General features: G+C 41.8%; 1 protein-coding gene and 1 long non-coding RNA gene across 2 annotated transcripts; one reads left to right on the top strand and one right to left on the bottom strand.

Moving 5' to 3' along the window:
- The first annotated feature begins 1,256 nt into the window (after positions 1-1,256).
- On the top strand, positions 1,257-19,178 carry LOC108138924 (protein split ends). The gene is made up of 6 exons (XM_017261491.2): positions 1,257-1,736; positions 14,886-15,303; positions 15,362-17,718; positions 17,984-18,121; positions 18,176-18,383; positions 18,442-19,178. Exons 1-6 carry the CDS (start codon positions 1,635-1,637, stop codon positions 18,750-18,752), a joined length of 3,534 nt encoding a protein of 1,177 aa, XP_017116980.1. The 5' UTR covers positions 1,257-1,634; the 3' UTR covers positions 18,753-19,178.
- On the bottom strand, positions 3,696-9,681 carry LOC121467870. The gene is made up of 3 exons (XR_005977890.1): positions 6,132-9,681; positions 5,036-6,077; positions 3,696-3,761 (listed from the first exon to the last, which is right to left on the bottom strand). It is a non-coding gene; the product is annotated as an uncharacterized LOC121467870 (long non-coding RNA).
- Positions 19,179-19,428: the final 250 nt, after the last annotated feature.

Genomic DNA, 19,428 nt, shown 5'->3' with positions numbered 1-19,428 from the left:
TGAAACCCGGCGATGAAATGCTTGTTTGGGGAGTTGATTGATGGATTAGTTGATAAGTCGGAACCAAATTGCTTGGGATCTGGAAATAATTGGTTGGAAAGCTGGAAATGCAATAATTTGTTGATCGGTCTTGTTGCTTTTCTGACTTAAATGCGTTTTTCTATTGAACTGTTTTAAAAAAGGAAATGAATTTAATAATTAAACTAACGCAAACAGAAATGTGGGAAAAAAGGTAAAAAAAAGAAAATAAAACAAAAAGTAAAAACAAATTAAAATATATCTTTTTTTTTAGTTTCTAAGAAGCTTGAAATTGTTTATCTTTTATTCGGCTGTTTTTATTTTATTGATTAAAATTACAAAACGTTAATAGACCAATCAGTGTTTTTTGATACAAACATTCGACCTTTTAAGCTGTCCTTCTTTTTTTTATAGTTCCGGGAGAACTAACAGTCTATCAAAGTAATCTAATGAACACAATTTTTAAGTTTACCAATAATAAATGTATTCCCTTAATCCGATGATCCCGGCGAGCAACTCACGTGGTGCCTTCTATTAAGTTATCAAATCAAGCGTAATGTGTAGATTCACAGCCAAGTGGCTATGATGTAAGTGGCAATGTGCTGTTCAGTGGATCTCTTTATGCGATCTCAGCGGGAATCGCCAAACAAATTACTCAACCGAACTTCCAGCTCAGCATTAATCATGCTCGGATCGTAAACATATGAATCAGTCTACAGGCGCGTTGTTTGTCCATAAACATCGATAATAAATACGGTTATGAGCTTGAACATGGCCGGCTACTGTAGTTACATGGCCAGAGCTCAAATTCACACGTTTTTGGCTTAAACGATGCAATGCAATAAAATATTGTTGGTTGCTGATCAAATTCTCGGACGCCCCCGATCCGACTTCTTATCGCCACTTCCGAGTCTGCTACGTGGCTGTGGCCACAATCTCTGGGCCAACATTTGTTGGCTATCGGAGACATCAGTTTCGGGTATGCCATTTCTGGGTTCGATAAGCCAGTGATTCACGCTAAATTGATAAGCAGATGCAAGACATTTCCTCATGTTGCCAGCCAAAGCCCGGCAACACTTTCTCTTTCGGCCACAAAACCATGCTCTTTGCTTTCTCTTCGGCCAGATTGCCAACTCTTTGACTTCGGCAACATGTTGCTGGCGTCTTCGTTGCCACTGCGATGGCTTTTTGGCATCTTCGCGGTGAGCTTGGCTTAAATTGTTACCAAACGTTTAATGATCTTCAGTTAAGCTTCGAACTTTTACCAGGCAAGTCGTGTCTGCGGCTGCAACCATTGGCAGTCACTTGAGAAGTTCACAACGCGGCTGAAAACGTTAACGGAATTTTAAAACCGAGAGCGAAGAAAACAGCAACTGCATCATTTGCATAAAGCAAATAGAAAACGTAACGAAAATAACTTGGGCCAAAGTTGATTTGGATTAAGTGTTGTTATTTCGCGTCGCATAACTGACATTTTTTCGCGCGCTCCCATTTTTTCTGGACCAATTCCAGCGGTATCGCGTCTGTTTCGTAAGAAAATAGTGCATTGATATCGGATTGATTGAGAAAACAATAACAGTTGAATAAATATCGTATCTGGAACTCCCGAGTGAATCATGAGAGTCTCGTTGGCATTGTGGGGCACTTTGTGCCTGTGGGTGGTCACTGCGAATGCACAAGGATTTATACCACCACTCAATGCAGGGCTTCACAATGGGGTAAGTTTGAAAGCTAAATTGGCCTGAAAAAAATATAAAATAGTTTTTCATTTCAACATTTGATTGTAGCAATTCAATATGCCAAATCTTGTAAACTTTATCTCCGGTGTTCCACATTCCACTAAACAAAGGCAATGCCTCATAAAAGTCAATCCAAATATGTGCCAAATAATCATAAAAATTAAGAAAAAATATTTATCACTTAATTTGCATTCCCATTGAACGATATGCAAATATTCATTGTTAAATTTAGCTTTGTGGACTCTTCGTTTGTCCCGACCAAATTGACACAGTTTTTAGATCTTTTCGAGTCGCGGCCAAAGAAAGTTGCCATACGTTGGGTAGTACTCGCATAAATATGTCAAAGAGCCAGATATTTTCGGAGCGCCTATCACAGAGATTCCCCAGACTTGCATAAGACTTTCTACCAACAAGATAACCCCCCAGCGATCACAGTTGGAGTTCACGGACTGCCTATTTAAAAATTCAATTATTTAAATATTTGTTTTGAAATTTCAATATTAATTGTTGAAACATTTAGGACCGCAACTGAAAACGAAAACGATTTTCAACGCCTCAATGAACTTTCCCTTTTCACAAAAATATTTTTATCTTTCGCTCAGTCGGGGGTGGGGGACTCGATTAAATGAAGATGCAAAGGCAGAGTAAAAGCCGTAAAGTCATGGGACATCGTTGAAGGCAGTCAGCTTGTAGATTATAAACCTGTTCGCTTGGAGTGGTCAGGAAACCAAATATCGAAAAGAAAACCAATCTCACAAGCTGTGTTGAAACTAATAAGAAAAAATGTAGTCAAGTCATCTGCTTTTTCTGAGAACTTCTCTTGATTGCGTCCCAAGTTTAAGGTCTGTTAGATAATTGATTACCTTAACCAAAATCAGTGATTTTTCTATGTTGATGTAATCTGATCATGTTTGCCATCCGCTGTTATAGTTTTCACTTTCACGGCTAAAACCCAAAAAAATTTGGCCAAAAGCCACAACAATTTATGATGTGAAATCAGTCTCCTCTTTTTTTGTTGTTTAATCTTTTTTTTTTTGATGAACTAATGCCTATAATTGAGGTTTGGATTACGTAAAACAGATTTATTTTGATGTTGTTGAGCTGCGGGCAATGTTTTGATATGGGATTATGGATGAGTGGACAGACAGATTAAAAGACCCTGATCATCGCAACGTGTTAGGGAATATGAGTGCAGTCAATTAGCGAACAAACGAAGTTCCTTAAGTTATTTTCCTTTATGATCCAAACAATATGGTGTATATCTCTCGCTTCGCTTTGTCCTTAACCTTTTCGTGCATCGGTCAACTTGGTAATTTCCTTTTCGGCAACTTGCACAATTTTTCCCATAACGTAAGAAAAACGTGTTCGAACCAGATTTTTGCCAACATCATCTCTCACTATTGACATAAGCTGTGGCAATGGCCTGCGATTGCATCTTAACCATTTTTTTGTTTTGTATTTTTGGCCAAGCAACAAAACTTGCAGAAGAAAAAAGTATCATCATCTTCCTTTTGTCTGGCAATGAACAGGAACTGGTCGATGTTAAAAGTTGCAGTGGCTGTCTTAAGAGACTTTTGTTGTTTTTCGGGATTCGGCGGCTTTTTAGCGGCTGTGCAATTTCTTTTCTGTTTTTGCTATTGCTTAATTTGAACTTTTATTATTTTGTATATATTGCCTCACGTAGCGTTTGCAGTTGTGTCTTTGTGTCGTGTAAACTTGGCAGCCGGGCAGTCAACTACTCAGTACCATCTGTTGCCCATCGTCCGTAGTCCATCGTCCATCCGCAGTTCCATGGTTCACTTACAAACTGAATTCGGTATCCCGGCAGAAACCACCAATTGCTGTCTTCGAACATGTTTTTCTGGGCCTGCCAAATTGTTGTTTTATTTTGAGTGTGTTTTTTTATATTTTATTGAACATATTTATGTTATTTTACTTGCCTTTGCCTTGCTTTCACTTTTGTTGATGCAAATGTGTATACTCTAGATGCTAAATTCACATCACCTAAAATGTAAAAAAAAAGTAGAACAAAAAAATGTTATAATCTTTCAAATAAAGAGATTTTTAACCAATCATGAAAATCTATTAAAAAGCGATTTTTATTTGTTTATAAAATGAGTTTACCATTAAACCATGTTTAAAGATTATCTTTAAAGCCTATTTTGTAATTCCAAGCCTAATGCCATTAATAACATAACAATACAACACACCATTAAAAAACCTATTTGACGTATCTATAAATTGGGCTTGTTAAGAAATCGATGGCAAATTGCTGCTCATCGTATAACTTCACTCTTACGGTTTCCTGAGCAACTAATAAATGCCCACAGTAAACTTCCCATGGTATAACCCGCTTATCATTTTCGATTAAATTTTGCCCCGAGCCAGTAATAAATACAACAGACATTTCACATTGACTTACGTCGGCCAATAATTTTATATTTGTGACAGGCCCTACAACCTGTTCATTTTCGGTGCGGCTTTTGTTGTCGCAACAACATCAGCCAGCAGAAAAAAAAAGCAAAAATCATAACAAGAAGCCGCATTTCTTTGTAATTTCTTTTCGCGAGCTGGGTTCTGTCCGTTTTGAAGGCAAGGAAAGTGGGTCAATCGAGAGATCTTTATAAATATGTTGTTGTTCGATTGCATATTTATCTGAAATATATTGCGGTATCCGAGCGTAGCGAGGTGACAAACTCTTAATGGATTTAGCTTGAAAAATGAAAGTTGTTTTTGTGAAAGAACAGGAAAGTGTCAGCGGGTCGAAAAAAAGAGACGGGAAAGATGATGGGCACTTGCCGGTGCTCAAGAGCTAATCAGGCTCAGGGCCCCAATCATCGCACCTCGAATTTTTCCCACTTCAGGAAAGTAACGAGTTGCCATTAGCCTGGCGCCACTTTAAACCGAACCGCATCAAAAGTAATCCCATTGAGATCGCCTTTCAGCTGCTAACCACAAACAAATAAAATAATTGAACGCTAATCACACCGGGACACAGCGAGTGTCCGATTGGGTCAGCCTTATTTCTTTAATTTTGTGTATTTCTGGTCTGGCTTAATTTGATTGGCTTTGCACCCAACTGGTTTCGAACTGATTGAGAATTAAATCAATTTCGGTTTTGAATGAGAGGAAAATTGCCTGAAAAGTGAATGAAACCGAAGTGTCATGCCTGATTGAATGGGGATGGAAAAAAGACCCGCCGGGAAATTAAATGTTGAAAATGCAATAACTGGTGATATAAGCGGCATTATGAAATCTTCTAAATAATAGTTTCTCACCTTGCAACTTCTTGAGAAATAGTATTTCTTGAGTGACAATTATTCGCTAGATACGTTATATACATCGATTCTTTTCCTTTTGTAATAACTTAGTCTTTCTAGTTCTTTGACCCACTTAACAAGCAAATTAGAACGTAAGTTAAGTAAAAGTTGATTGCAAATTTCTTCCAAGAATCGCAGACCTCCCGCTGATTCTCGTATATAGGGGCTCAGAGCATCTTCCGCTTTCTATAGTTCCTCATTGCCCAAGCCAACTTCTCAATTATTAAGCCATTAACATGGTCAGTAAACCGCAGGCTTGATTCCGCATAGTTTCATGGAAACGATCGTCAGAAATTGGCTTAGTGAAAAATAAAAATGGTATTACTTGTAAGCAATAATTTCACATGCCAGCTGTGGGGATCATTAAAATGATGTCCGAGATTGGGGGAAAAGAAAGTAAAAGGGCTCGGCGACATAACTCATCGCCGGATATTGACAGGCTGGCCGGATGACGATGCCACATCTTCTGCCGGGTCATTAAAAGTCGCTTGATTTGGTCAACCAAAAAATCAGAGGTGCAGAAAACAAAATGGGATTTGTCATAGCTTTTTGTTGCCTAATTGCAAATGCGACGACAAATAGGAATTGGTGGTGGAGGCAAGTCGCCTGACGAATGCCGCAATTAGTCGAGGTATGTGCAGTAAATATATCAAGGCAATTTTCACCCACCGCCGCCGTTGTGCCAAGGCAGTACCAACAGTACCGACAGTACCAAGTGCAGCAAGTGTCAACTTCCGCGTTACTCATACGCCACGTGAAACGGGTTTTTTCAGCTGCATCTTCTTTCGGTGCATAACTCAACGCAAATATGGACAAAAGTCAAACGATCCTCGGCGAGGAACCAACCGCACGTAATGCAATAGTAATAGCAACAGCCAAGCCCAACGGCGGTTCAAACTGGGCAACCCGTTATGGCAAAATGTTGCTGCACTTTCGTTTTTCTTATTGTTGCTGTTTGCTGGCTGTTGGTTGTTGGTTGTTGGTTGTTGGGCCTTTGTGTCTGGGACGAAATGTTTATTGCGCGAAAATGAAGAAGCGCTTGTTGCTGCCTCACAGTTCCAAAACAAGATTTTCAACAAGCCACTGCTGCTGCTGCATCTGCAACTGGTTGGGATTGGTCTGGCCAGAGATGTTGCAAGCCGACGAAGAGTTGCCAGTTGCATAATTTGTGTGTGTGTTTTCCTTTTTTCGCCTGGCGAGGTGGGAGTCACAGTTTTTGAGCCGCCTGCTTTGCCCCAAAGCACCGAAAACTTGTCCATCGATTTGCTATTTATTTCTGCAAATGCGCAGCGAAATTATTTAATGACATTTTTGTGGTTCGGCATGGTGTAATGGAAAAGTGCAGATAACAATTTTACTTTTCTCTGGTACGCATGCAAAAATCTCTCGGGTTGGGCAGCAAAAGGTCAGAGGTTATGGGAAACTGAAGTTTGAAGGCGCTTTAAGAATTGTCAAGAAAGCCGAAAAGGATGTCCTTGGGCTTGTGATTTAATAGAGATTTTATCTTATAATTTAAAAAAGTTAATGATTGTAAACATTAAAGTGTTAAAGTTAAAGCTTTAATGTTAGTGTTGGCAGTGCTCACTAAACTATTTTGAATTTTTATAGTCATTTAAGTACAACAAAAATTAAGCAATAGCTATAAAAAGTCCACACAGTAATTTTTAAGCTACAAATTTTTATAAAAATTAGACTAAGGAGTTTTTAAATTATTTTAAAATTGATACTGAATTAAAGGCGTATAGGGCCAAGGTTGTCATATATACATTACACTGATGCAACTCCTTGGGCACCTTTTTAACTTTTTTTTGTTGAAGGTTCCCTGGGCAGGAAGTCAAAGCCCCCGTGGAGGAGATACTCTGCTTAGTGCCTGTCAGGTTCAAACACGCCCCCAACTTGCAGCAACCCAAACCCACTTCGCACTACAGTTGGCTGCTTCATGCCACATTATCGCCACCGACAGACCGAATACCCCACTACAGTACAGTATACCACATACAATATACAATGTACAATATACAACACACAGCATTCAGCCTCTTTCAGCCACTTTCGGTTCGTTGTCGGCTTGCAGTGAAGAAAACTGAACAAGAGTTGCAGTAAAAGAAAAACACTTTTCGCAAGCTTCGGTGATTTTGTGCACCGCAGAAGTTCCATAGCTGGCATTTCAGTTGCATTTTCCATTCGCCTCTTCGGCACTCCAAAGTGTTTCGTTTTGTTGCAAATAATAAATTTTAATTTGCTCGGCGGTTTTCGGTACTTTTTCTTCTTCTCATTTCACTGCGGCTTTGGCTTGGGCTGCGCATTTGAGTGCATCAATTGGGCATGCAAGGCGAAATGCATTGAGCTTTCGATTTTTTTAAGAAACATATACCCATACCCATACATACAAAAGAAAAACCCCATATGGGTGTGGGTTGGCTGGGGTGTTGAAATTTTGAACGGCCATCGATCAAGCGGGGGATGGTAGTCCCAGAAAACTTTTTAGAAATCTGAGGGACTTGCTGGTGAACTCCATGTGGGGTTACTAACCGCTAAACAATGGTCAGCAGACCGGCCAGATGGGTCGCCGACTTTGTCGCGTTCCGGCCCATCCGGGTAATTGCTAAAAACTGTCACGAACTGCAGCAACACAGTTTACCGACTCCCAACCTATTCCAAGTCGGTGGCAATTTGAAACATTTGCCAGACCATAGACCACAGACCGTAGACCTGGCGACCCCCTCTTAACCCTACTTAATTTGCATGGTGCTCATTTCTCGGAATGAGTGAGCTTGCGTGACCAAAAAACCTGGCACGAGACCCAGCAATGTGAGCATTTGGCGAGTCAAGACCAACGAGTTGCTCCGATATAATCAGAAAACGACTTAATTGGTTCCTCCACTGGCTGCTGAATGTAATTAAAATTATAAGAACTTCACTTTCGAATCCAAAGCATTCGGAACTGGCGCACTGCTAACCCATAAATTATGAATTCCAACTGAAAATCAAAAGTCTAATTCCTTTCCATTCCGCGGCAAAACAATGGCGGCCCGTTTGACAAATGATATGGTGTGGAGGAGTCTAGAGGCTCCAAATGCAATCGCATGTCTGGGAATCTGAGGCAATGCTAATATGTAATTAAAGCATTAGACAAGCGTTAAGTTGGATCGCTAGAAAGATCTAAGGCGTCTAGAGTATTTGAGTGGCAGAGTGGGTGGAAGGTTGACTGGGGAATGCCTAATTGGATGGAGTTGAGTGACGGAAGATTACCAAAGCAGCTGGATATGTATATATCAAAGCAGCCAAAACTCATCACGACCTTATAGCTTCACACTTTTCCCACAAATCGCCAACCTGAATTGTTGGCCAAGGTCAAAACCAGTATAAATGATGTGTTTGCCCATAGACCATCTAACCAAACACTGGCCTGACCCATATATTTCAAACAGACAAACGCGACAAAACCTTAAGACTTTGCATCAATTGAAATCGAGGCGCTCAATTCAAGTGACAGCCCATGGAAATGAGTGGACAAACAATCCCAACTCGATGGCTCTGAAGTCACTAAAGTAAATACAAGTGCGAAAGACAAGAGTTGGCAGAAATACGCGCATTTAAGGCTTTTGTGTGCTTTGCTATATTGGCGCCATTGAAATGCCCAGTGACAGCTGAAAAGGGAGAAAAATTGCACAAAAATTACAAGAGTTTGGCCTGATGATGAGTTCAACAAAGGCTTGAATTTTGGACGGATGATGAGCGTGGAAAGGTTTTTGGGCGTGTGGCGGCGCTGTCAATGAAATTTCACGGTAAAGTTGAGTAACAAAGTCTGACAAATGCAAATCTTTTTGCAAACACCCAAAGTCTTTCTTCAAATCGAAATTGTAATATTTTTTGGCGGTTCTCTTGATTGTTCGCTACTGTCCATCAACAAAGCCGAGTAAATAAATCTCTGCCTTCGACGATGTGGGCCGAACTTACCTCCTACCTGAAGTATATATCTTGGCCATGGCAAAGATTCAAAGATATATGGCACGCAATTCGCTTAGCTGCGTGCGCCAAATTTATCGAATTGGAAAGTAAAAATTGCAGCGTATTTAAATTTATTTCCAACAATAATATAATTTTTAGAGGTTTGTGTTTTATGTCGGAATGGCACGCAATTTGCCTTTGATAATTATGAGGATCTTTCAGGCGATTGTCTGCCAACTAATAATTGTGTTATGATATTAGTCGGCTGATAATTGTGGTTTTGAAATTGAAAGTGTGTTGAGGTTGAAAATTGAGTTGTTTGTTCGAAAAGATGTTGCGTTTGATAGTGACGAATGATCATACATTACTGCATACACTAAAATAAAGAAACTTACATTTATTTTTATACTATTTTAGTCTTACCTTTGCACAGAGATTCTCACTTTCTAGCTAAAGTTTGTCCATGATTTCTCATCTCGTCTATTACTATTAAGACCGACATCCGAAAATCATAAGACTGTGTCAGTGCGCATTATAAAAAGTTAGCACGGTGCAATTAGCCATATGAACATGTTAATTACCCAAAAACAGATGGCCCATAAACCCAAATTTTCTCATGCCCCAAACCGAGACCAAAACAAAAAAAGAAGTGGGTTTATTTAAATTACATTTGCATGGTTTAGTTTAGTATTTGCCAGATACGGCGCAGCAAAAGAAACTGCAGATGCTGCCCCTGACAAAGCTAATGATATTATAAATCTTTGCTGCTCGTATAAAGTGTCAGAGTGTGTCAAATTAAGCATATAACCAGAGCTTCCATGCACAACTTTGGTGGAGTGTCGTCGGATGCATTCAGCGGATTTGAGCTACCTGTGTGGGCTGTGTGGGTGATGCAGATGCAGATACAAATTACTCCAAAAGGAAGTGAGTTTGTGCAACTTTTGCCATAGGCACTTTGCCTAATTTGCAAACTCTTCTGCCTGCTTCGTCAATTCAATTTAATTAAATTTGTACGCCACTCATGTTTTGAAGTGCCAAGATACTTGCAATTGCATTTACTCACAATTTTGTTTCGCTGCAAGCGATTATGCAATCCTTGAAGTGCTTTATGTATGCAAAGTTTCAAATTAACTGGGGAAAACAGTTGTTGGAGTATCAAATGACAGAGGTTGCATAATTACATTTTAGAGTGATCTAACAAATTGATTGAATCCTTTAGATATTAAAGCAGATGGTTAACGTGTCGGTTGAATTTCCACTTCCAACCAATTGGTCAATTAGTTTAATTTCAAGCATTTTTTGTTTAACAATCTTAATACGAATACACTCTGAAATTCCTTAAATATTATTTGTTTAAACAATAACTTTAAAATATCAAAATAAAAATCACATAACTATTTTTATTTAAAACTATAACTTTGCATTGCCAACAAGATTCATAAGTATTATAATAACGTATCCTATTTGTTATAAACTTAATAATTCTGATATCGTATTTGGTAATTACCCAATTTACCGTTCGGATCTCATCAGCCGCAAGCTCGTACAATTTTGTGCTATGTCTGCCAAATTGCCTTGTTTGTAAACAGTTTTTCAAGCACTTTTCCCTGGCTTTGTGAGAGTGAAGTACTTCCAGCGATAAAATCTGCGGATACTTACGCGGGGAGTAACCGAGCTGACCAAGTTTCTTTTTGCCTTCTCTTGTGCGGCTTTAAAGAAATTGTTAAATAATATTTGTTTTTGTTTCAATTCGGTTGTTTTATCCGCTGGCGGCCTTTGCCTGGAATCTTTTTATTGTTGCTGGACTGTTTTTGTTATTCGGCCGGTGGCTTCTTTCGCTTTCATGTGCATGGCCCCTTTTCTGGGTAGTTGTAGGTGTTGGCCAAAGACCCGCTTGAGGCAGTTTCTTATTTACCTCAGTTAATTACACAATTTTATGTAAATTTCACTTTTTGCTTTTACCATCGAGGCTATTGTTGCTGGGCATTCTTTGGTGCGGCCGCAAATTAATTACTTATTTGCTTAGCCAGCTGGCTATTTTGTTGGCAATTAAAATGCCTTTAGGAAATCCACAGAAATATTTTGTTCGCCTATTTTTTTTGGGCCATCTTTGCAAATTGCAGTCATTTCTCGATAGTCCGGAAAAGTGAAAGGGAATTGCTAAATATACGGATTGACCAATTCTCAAAAAAATAAAAACGAAACGAAGCCGCCGCAGCCGCCACACAAAACTAAGCCATCAACTGGCATCAAAAGCTTATTATGCACATTTCTGCCATGTGGAAACTGTCAACCGGGGGAATGCAAGAGGTTTCCCCTCAATCTAACCAGTTCTGGTAAGTGCCACAAGATCGAAGTTGGTGAGGCACTCAGTTCTGGACTTTATTGAACGGAGAGTCCGATGTGGAAATGATGTGAGCACGATTTCTTAGATTTAACTGAGATCAAGATGATCTGCGCTGATACGTTAGACAAACAATTTAATGAGCCGTTTAATGTGGATGACAGCTCAACAATAAATCAATTTTAAACAACGATCTGTCCTAGTTTCTTAAGCCCTCAAATAGTTGTCCTAAGATGTGGCAATGTTTCAAAGGTTTGGATAAATGCAATAGGCTTTTAAAATAGTCAAATTATTTGCTTTTGATTTACTTACAGTGCTCATAATTTAAGAACTTACGAAACTAATTGTAGACATAAGTATAAGAATTTGCGCTTTACAAATTTTTGGTTTATATGTTTTAATTGCCCCACTTATTCATCTTTTAGTTCTTTCAAGTTACAAGAATCTCTGATATTCCCATAAACATGGAGTCTCATTAGCCATTAGATTGATGCTCAAACTGACATCTGACTTGTTCAGCTCTTTTTATGGTCAGAACACAAATTGCACAACATGTCTTTAATCGCCTCCGAAAAATATCCTCATTTCTGGCCGAAAACAACCTTGAAACTCCGTGGAATCACCAAAAAGTGGTGGTCAAAAGCAAAAACCCAATAGTGGTAAAATGAACACACAAAGATTCTGTGCAATACTAAAAGAAGGCAAATGCATTTTGTATTTCTGGCCGGGCTGCGGGGCAGACAGGAAATCCGAAAGGCAATCGCGGAAAACGAGGCCAGCTTGGATGCCATTGGCCATTGACATGACCGAAAAACAAAAAAAAATTGAAAAACTGGTAGATTGTGTGATTCCTCAGGCTGTTGCGCAACTGGGGATTTGAAGAATTTACGGCCTCTGATTTTGGGTGACTATTAATTAGCAGACCATTTCTTGGGGCTTGAAGGTCTATTAAATTCTAATTAACATAAACGGCTTAAGTGCTTACTAAATATCAAGCAAATCACTTTCACTGCGAAACGAAACCGAAAAGAAATTTCCAAAATTTCGCTTTCATTTTGTATCTCATCGGGCCAAAGCTGCTAACTCTCGTAATACCCGTCTCAACCCGGTATGTGCGATGAGAAATCAATTATGAATTATTAACAAATTAGCCGGCAGCCGGAGTCATGTAACTGACAGATACATCATGGATCACAACGCCCCAGTGGGCATGTGAAAAATGTTTCTATAAACTGGTTTCGATCCGGTGGAATGTAGTGACTTCTACCTGTTGCCGGCTATCTTGTGGCGTATCTTCTCCGATTAGCATAATGCTCATTTGATTTGACAGCCATCGAGTGGTAGTGTTTACGTAACGAACTGGAGTTGGTTGTGGGAGCCCAACCCCATTTGTTGCTTTAATGGGACTTTCTTTGTTTATCTAAGAAAATATTTTAGTTTTTAACAAATGTTATTTTATTTTTCGAGCCCAAAAACTGGATTTTGATTGGGAGAAATCTGTGTATACTTTGTTAACGAAAGTTTTGATAACCAAATGGGTATTCCTCAGGAGTCATTACTTTGGAGTTTATTTATTTTGTGAGCAAAATTTTAGATGACCTAGAAGTTAAAGGCTACACTATTAATAGTTTAAGATTTATAGGGAATTTTGTTTTAGCTTCAAGGAACGTACAATGTTTTCCTTTTTTATTCATGTCTTAACTTTAATTATTTACTCAACTCAACTGACTACTGTGATTAATGATTGTTGGCAATGTTTAGTCATTTTCCTTGAATAACACCCACACTCTGATTGTCAGTCATTTGACACATTTAACCCAGTGGCAAACAGTTGGGTATCAATCGTGTGGGTTGCGGTGGCATTTGGTGACAGCTACAGCCACCTGCCCATCAATGGGTTAATGCGCATGCGCAGCCTATTAAGAGTTAGCCATCGATGGCTGCGTTTAAAAACGAAAGCGTTTTGCATACAGGCGCCGTGAAAATGTGGAATGAGTACGCTAAACCACGAAATTGACATGTTGAACACATGCCGAACAACACATTCATGCGGATAGATAGAAATTGAAAAAGAAATATACGTTTAGCCCTGTGAGGACTGGGGTTCAGTGGCTTTTGGGACGGGGATGCTGATTGCTGTGGCACTTGATTGATGACTGATTGACGTTTTCACCAGCCAGGCAATTTGTAGGGAAAAGTCATCTTCAAAAAGAAAGAAAATTGTGAATGAAGAAAAACTGAGATTTACGATGAAGCTGCATGACAGGGCATTGGATTTTCTGTGAATTGGCTTTGGCTTTCTTAAAGTGATTGCACGGAAAAATATACACCTCAAGAATGACTGAGTTTGTAATTGAGTTAGCTTTTATTCCATTACAACTAAGCACCTCAACCTCAACTCTTTCATTCACCTGCTCGAGCCCACCTGAACTTTTATCCAATTTAATCATTGCCCTGCGATTAGGTTGCATAATCCCAGAGCCGCCCCACTGCCAACTTTTGGCGGCATCATCAGAAAACAACACCGCGTCATGATGAGATGTGGCATTAGCGGCAACAACGTAATTACCATGCGAAAAGAAAGAGCATGTGGTATGAGTAGCCTGATAACGCCTCAATCTGGCATCGACAGAGCCAAGCAAAAACAAAGATTTATGGCCAGGGCAATTAAATTATACATACAACAGTTTAGCCATAAGTCAAAAAACACTGAAAAACAAACCATTTTCCCCCTAGCCTGCACATGCAGCTTCATCTTCTCCTTTGGAAATTGTGTTGGATAACTGTTGTTAAACAATTGCTTGATGTCTGACCATTGCTTGGTCCCCGCCCCTCAAATTGGCAATAAGTATACGCGGTGTATGACGGGTAGTTTGGTGGGTCGGTCTTTGCTGCAAGATTGTATAAGCAGGTCGCTCGGCGAGAGAGATCCGCTAATGACAACTGCTGATGGGAAACAATACAAGTGGGTTACCAAGTGAATAGGGCAGACTTCAATTGGGAGGAAGCATGAGACTGTCATTACATCAAAACAGATTATTCACCGCTTAATTTTATGCTGATTTCGGATTTCAAATCTTTGTGCATGCTAGGTATTAACTCTCTTGGGCAACCATTTGAGATCGGTATCATTTAAATTAAAAATAGCTAAGCTTACTGCACTTTTACCTTTTGCTTTCGTCTACCGTAATATGTAGCTCTTTGTAATTGAAACAAGTTTGCCACTTTTTATGGACTTCAACTTGACCGACTGGCCGCCAATAAGGACCGAAAAGACCAAAACCAAACCAGACACACACTCTAGTTTAGCCTGCAAAAATGGAGCGGAGATTGCTATTACAGCAGCCTGAGAAACTGGTTCACGTCTGTTTTAGGAGCGTTCGCTCAATGTTTGACTTATCTTTCTGAACCGTTGAGGAATCTCGAGCTGGGGCTGGTTTTCCCGGCTCTGGTCGGGATGATGCAATGATCGCCTTGGAAAGTTGTAGCTCACTTGTTGTCTTCTCATTGCAGCCGCCCTTTCACAACTCGCAGCGCCGCCAGCTGAACGTGCAGCAGTACAATCAGCAAAGCTTTGTCCAGGCGGGAGTGGAGCTGCCAATTCCCCACCGTGGCCACCAGCAACACACGCATCTGCATCACCAACAGCTCCCGCAGCAACATCGCTTCGGGCAGTTCCCACAGCAGCAGCAACATCAGCCGCTGCAGCAGCAACAGCAGCCCCACAACAATCAGCAGTTCCAACGCTCGACCCAAAACCAATTGCAGACGGCTCCCCAATTCCCGCAGCAGCAACAGCAGTTGCCCTCATCCGCCGCTGGTATAGATTTGCATCACCAAAACTTCTTGGACTTGCGCAACTTTGCTGGCTCCCAGCAGCAACATCAACAGCAACAGCAACATCCCCAGCAACAGCGCCACAAGCAATTCGGTAAGCAGAACTCCAAATCTTTCTTGATCTTCAACCTGTAAGACTATCTCTTCTTTAGATTCCCGATTGCAATCCACGGCTTTTCCCCCTCAGCCCTCGCCGGAAACCTACCAGCAACAGCAATTGCATCAGCAGCAGCAACAGCAGCAGCAGTTTGCCTTCCAGCAACCACAGCAATTCGGACCCCAAGTTCTGCCCCAGACTACACAAAAGCTGCCCAGCCAGGCGCCAGTGCCCACTTTCCAGACCATTCCGCAGCAGCAGCAAAGCCAGTTTAACTACCAGCCGCAGTCCAGCCAGCAGCAATATCAGCTGACTCCGCAGTTGGGACTGCCGGTGCCGCAGATCTTCAGCAATGTGCAGGCCACACCCTTCCCGGAGCCCACCAGGGGAACCTTCCAGCAGCAACCGCAGCAGCAACTGCAGCAGCAACCGCAGCAGCAACAACAGCCCCAATTCCAGCACCAATTTGTAAATGCCCCTTCGCCCGTTCAACCGCAAGCCCAACCAGCTGACCAGGAGTACAAACAAAAACTGATCCAAAAGCACGAGCAGTTTGTGGCCAAACAGTATGAGAAATCACAGCATAAAGTGCGTCAGCAACACGAAGAGTTCCTGGTCAAGCAGCACCAGATCAAGCAGCACATTCTGCCCACAATTGTGACCCAGCACAATGGCAACTACCAGAACTCTCCCTATGTGGCGGCACCGGCACGTGGCCGACCAGTGGCCCATCCCACGGAGTACAATCAGTTCAACAGTGCCCTGCAGCAGTATTACAAGGAGCACCCGACGACGACAACGACCACCACGACAACAACCACAACTACTGAGGCCACCACCACGCCCAAGAAGAATATCTTTGCGCAGGTGAAATCGGAATTGGGAAAATATCCCAGTCAGAAGTCGGGCAAGAAGCCGGTGAAGACGATTGCCCGAGATGATCTGCTCAAGCAGCTGAAGGCAGCCTTGTCCGAGGCACCACAACAACCACTGACTGGCAACAAGACATACGACGAGATGGACTTGGTACTGCCCAATGGACAGCGGGTTCAGGTGATCCGCACCACGGATCCCAATTTGGTTCAGGGTCAGAAGGCCTACTCGCAGGAGCAGCTGCAGACACTGTTGGCCCAACAGGCCCTGGGTGGCGATGCCAAGCTCAGTTTGACCGATGTGGCTCCCACCAAGAGTAAGGATCTTGAGCTGCCTGGTGGCGGAAAGGTGCAGATCCTGCGATCACCCGATCCCCAGGAGTCGGACACACTGCCCAGTGGTTCGCTGCCCGGTGGCGTGGACCTCTCCAGCTTGGCCGCCCTCTACGGCGGTGGAGCAGGTGACATTCAGGGCATCAGCAGTGGGGCAAACAGCATTGCCAGTTCCGCTGTCATAACCTCCGATTCGGATGAGCCACCATCGCTGGAAGAGCTGGCCAAGCGCGGACTCATTCCCGATGGCTATGAGATCGAGGGCTTGACCTCCAAATCACAGGCAACGGCCACCGCTGCACCGCCACCCACTCTGCCGCCCAAAAAGAAGGCCACCTATGTGTATCTCGAGGAGCAGGCCGATGGCAGCTTCAAGATTCAAGGAGTCAAGGCTAACGGTGAGAAGGAGACCAAGCAAACTGGTTCGGAGGTGGAAAGTATTCTGGAGAGGATTAGGAGCGGTGAGATTAAGCTGCCGCCTTCAGTTTCACGTTTGACTTTGCCCAACGATGAGCTGGTTGAGATCAAGAGCGGCAAGATTATTCAGACCACCCGTGCGCCAACGACCACTTCTACAACCACCACCACAACAACCACTACTCCCACACCATTTGTTTCCCGCGGAACACCCAGCAACCACAGGCAATATCATCCATCGAGGACTTCGACAACAACCACAACCACTACTAGCACACCAACCACATCGCGCCACAATTTGATTTTTGAGAGCAGCACCAGCCGTGCAAATGCCGCTAGTCTGATCCGCACCACTCCAGCTCCCATTTACGGTGGATCCACGGTGACAGTTTCTCCATATCTGGAAGGTGTGTCCACCCACTTGCCGGTGGTGACCGAACGGCTATCCGATTTGGCCAACACTCCTGAGTTGCTGCCGCCAGTGCCCCAATATGCCGATGCCCTTGTCCAGGAGACGGAGAACACCGAGAAGGCGGCACAGGCCAGTCCGTCAACTGGATCTGTACTGTCCAATCCCAGCGAGGATCTGCTGCAGATCCTCAAGACCAACGGACTCTTCGCCATGGCCAAATATCTGAGGCAGTCGGGCCTGGACAGCATTCTCAACGAGACCGGCCCTTACACCATCTTTGTGCCCACCGACAAGGCCTTCAAGAATCTACTGGTGCAGTTGGGAGGACCTGAAAGGGCCGAGGAGAAGTTCCAGTCAAATCCCAGATTACTGAGCGGGGTAAGTTGAAACAATGATTTTTTTCAAACATATCTTAAGTTTTTAAACTGTATTTCATAGTGAAAATAAAATAAAGCTAGCCCTTAAGTTGGAAGAGATAATCAAACGATTCAGTCAATTTAAAGTTAAAGTACCGACATAAAAAAAACAAAATGATTTGTGTTTAATAATTCAATAAATATTAATATTAATATTCCTTAAATAAAAATTAAATACAAATTATTATTAATATTTTTAACATGAACACTATAATTTTTCTGCATAGCTGCTGCTCCACCATGTGATCCCCGGAGCCTTTGAGATAGCCACTTTGCAAGACGAGATGACTGGCGTTTCTCTAGCCGGAACCCAGTTGCGCGTTAATCAGTACAACATGCATGACCAGGAGTGGAACGATGTGACTGTAAGATATGCGGCGATAATGGTTTTTACTTTAAGTAATGTACGCCATTTGCAGCTCACCACCATCAATGGAGCCATGGTTGTGCTGAACAAGAAGGACATTAAGATCCCCCAGGGAGTAGCCCACGCCGTCGATCGCGTGATGTTCCCACTGCCCGTTGGAGATATTCTGCAAACCCTGCAGTCTGATCGCGAAGGTCGCTTCAGCAATTTCCTCAAGATTTTGTACACCTCTGGACTGTCCGAGAAGCTGCAGAGCAAGGGTAAGAAATAAAAGTACTTCCAAAGAAGGAAAAGATAGTAAAATTTGAAACTTTATAGGTGTCAAGACCTACACGGTTTTCGCTCCTGTGGACAAGAGCTTTAGCGAACTGGATTCGGACACTCTGGAAAAGCTCTACAACGACAAAGAGGCCGCCGAGCAGTTCGCCATGAAGCACATAGTTCCCGGAGCACTTTTCTCCGCCGGCATGCGTTTCTACCAGGTTAAGGACTCGCTGTCTACGGGCAAAACCGTTATCCTGCAGAAAACGTCCGCCGGCAAGATCAAGGTGAACGATGCCCAGATGGTCACATCGAATATCCCAGCCACCAATGGAGTGATCCATGCCCTGGATGGGGTTTTAGCGTGAAGAGATTAGAGCTGCGGGGGACTGAGCGGCCCTTCTTCAAGCAGTTTTTGTTTAAGCCTTAAGATTAGTTTAAGCGAGGAGGAGTTTCATCAATCACATCCAAAATTGTTAGAGAAATCTTGCCAAAGTCCAGGACTGGACTTAAGAAATTACAATTCTTTATAGAACTGGTGCGAATCCATCGAGTGTAAGTGATTACGCATTGATTTGGTGCTTCCATAAACTTTTCTGTATTTTTTCTTTTTCGCCTTCATAAAACAGTCATTACAAATAGTTCAATTTAAGAAAGGAGCAGAGAATGTATAAAAAAACCAAGAGAAGTGAAATCTGATTGGGATCTAAGCTAAGTTCACATATAATTTATTTTTGGCATTAAATCCAATGCAAATTAATTTACAAAATTCTGTAAAATAAATAAAATATAGTTAAGCATATTTTGGCAATTTGTTTAATTTATTTTACATGTAAAAGGGTAGTTACAAAATTGTTTGATTAAACATGAGTATTCTATACTAATTGTATTAAATAAATACAAACATAAACTTAAAGTTCCGTCCATTTCCATTTGAGTGTCTACCAGAGAACGATGGTGTTATCGTTTGACATTCCTCTCTGCACTGATATTACTAATTGCTTGCATTTGACAAGGGTGGATGAACTGCCATTAGGCTATCGA

Source organism: Drosophila elegans, unplaced genomic scaffold (genome assembly GCF_018152505.1).
Source record: "Drosophila elegans isolate 14027-0461.03 unplaced genomic scaffold, ASM1815250v1 contig_814, whole genome shotgun sequence".
Taxonomy (NCBI): Eukaryota; Metazoa; Arthropoda; class Insecta; order Diptera; family Drosophilidae; genus Drosophila; species Drosophila elegans.
Note: the sequence above shows the minus strand (reverse complement) of the source record. Positions and strands in the feature narration are given on the sequence as shown.

Bases quoted from the DNA above. Each gene is read 5' to 3' on its own strand.
- LOC108138924 (XM_017261491.2), top strand. From the start codon at position 1,635: ATGAGAGTCTCGTTGGCATTGTGGGGCACTTTGTGCCTGTGGGTGGTC. The intron at 17,719-17,983 runs GTAAGTTGAAAC...TTTTCTGCATAG, and splicing joins ATCCCAGATTACTGAGCGGG to CTGCTGCTCCACCATGTGAT. The intron at 18,122-18,175 runs GTAAGATATGCG...CGCCATTTGCAG, and splicing joins AGGAGTGGAACGATGTGACT to CTCACCACCATCAATGGAGC.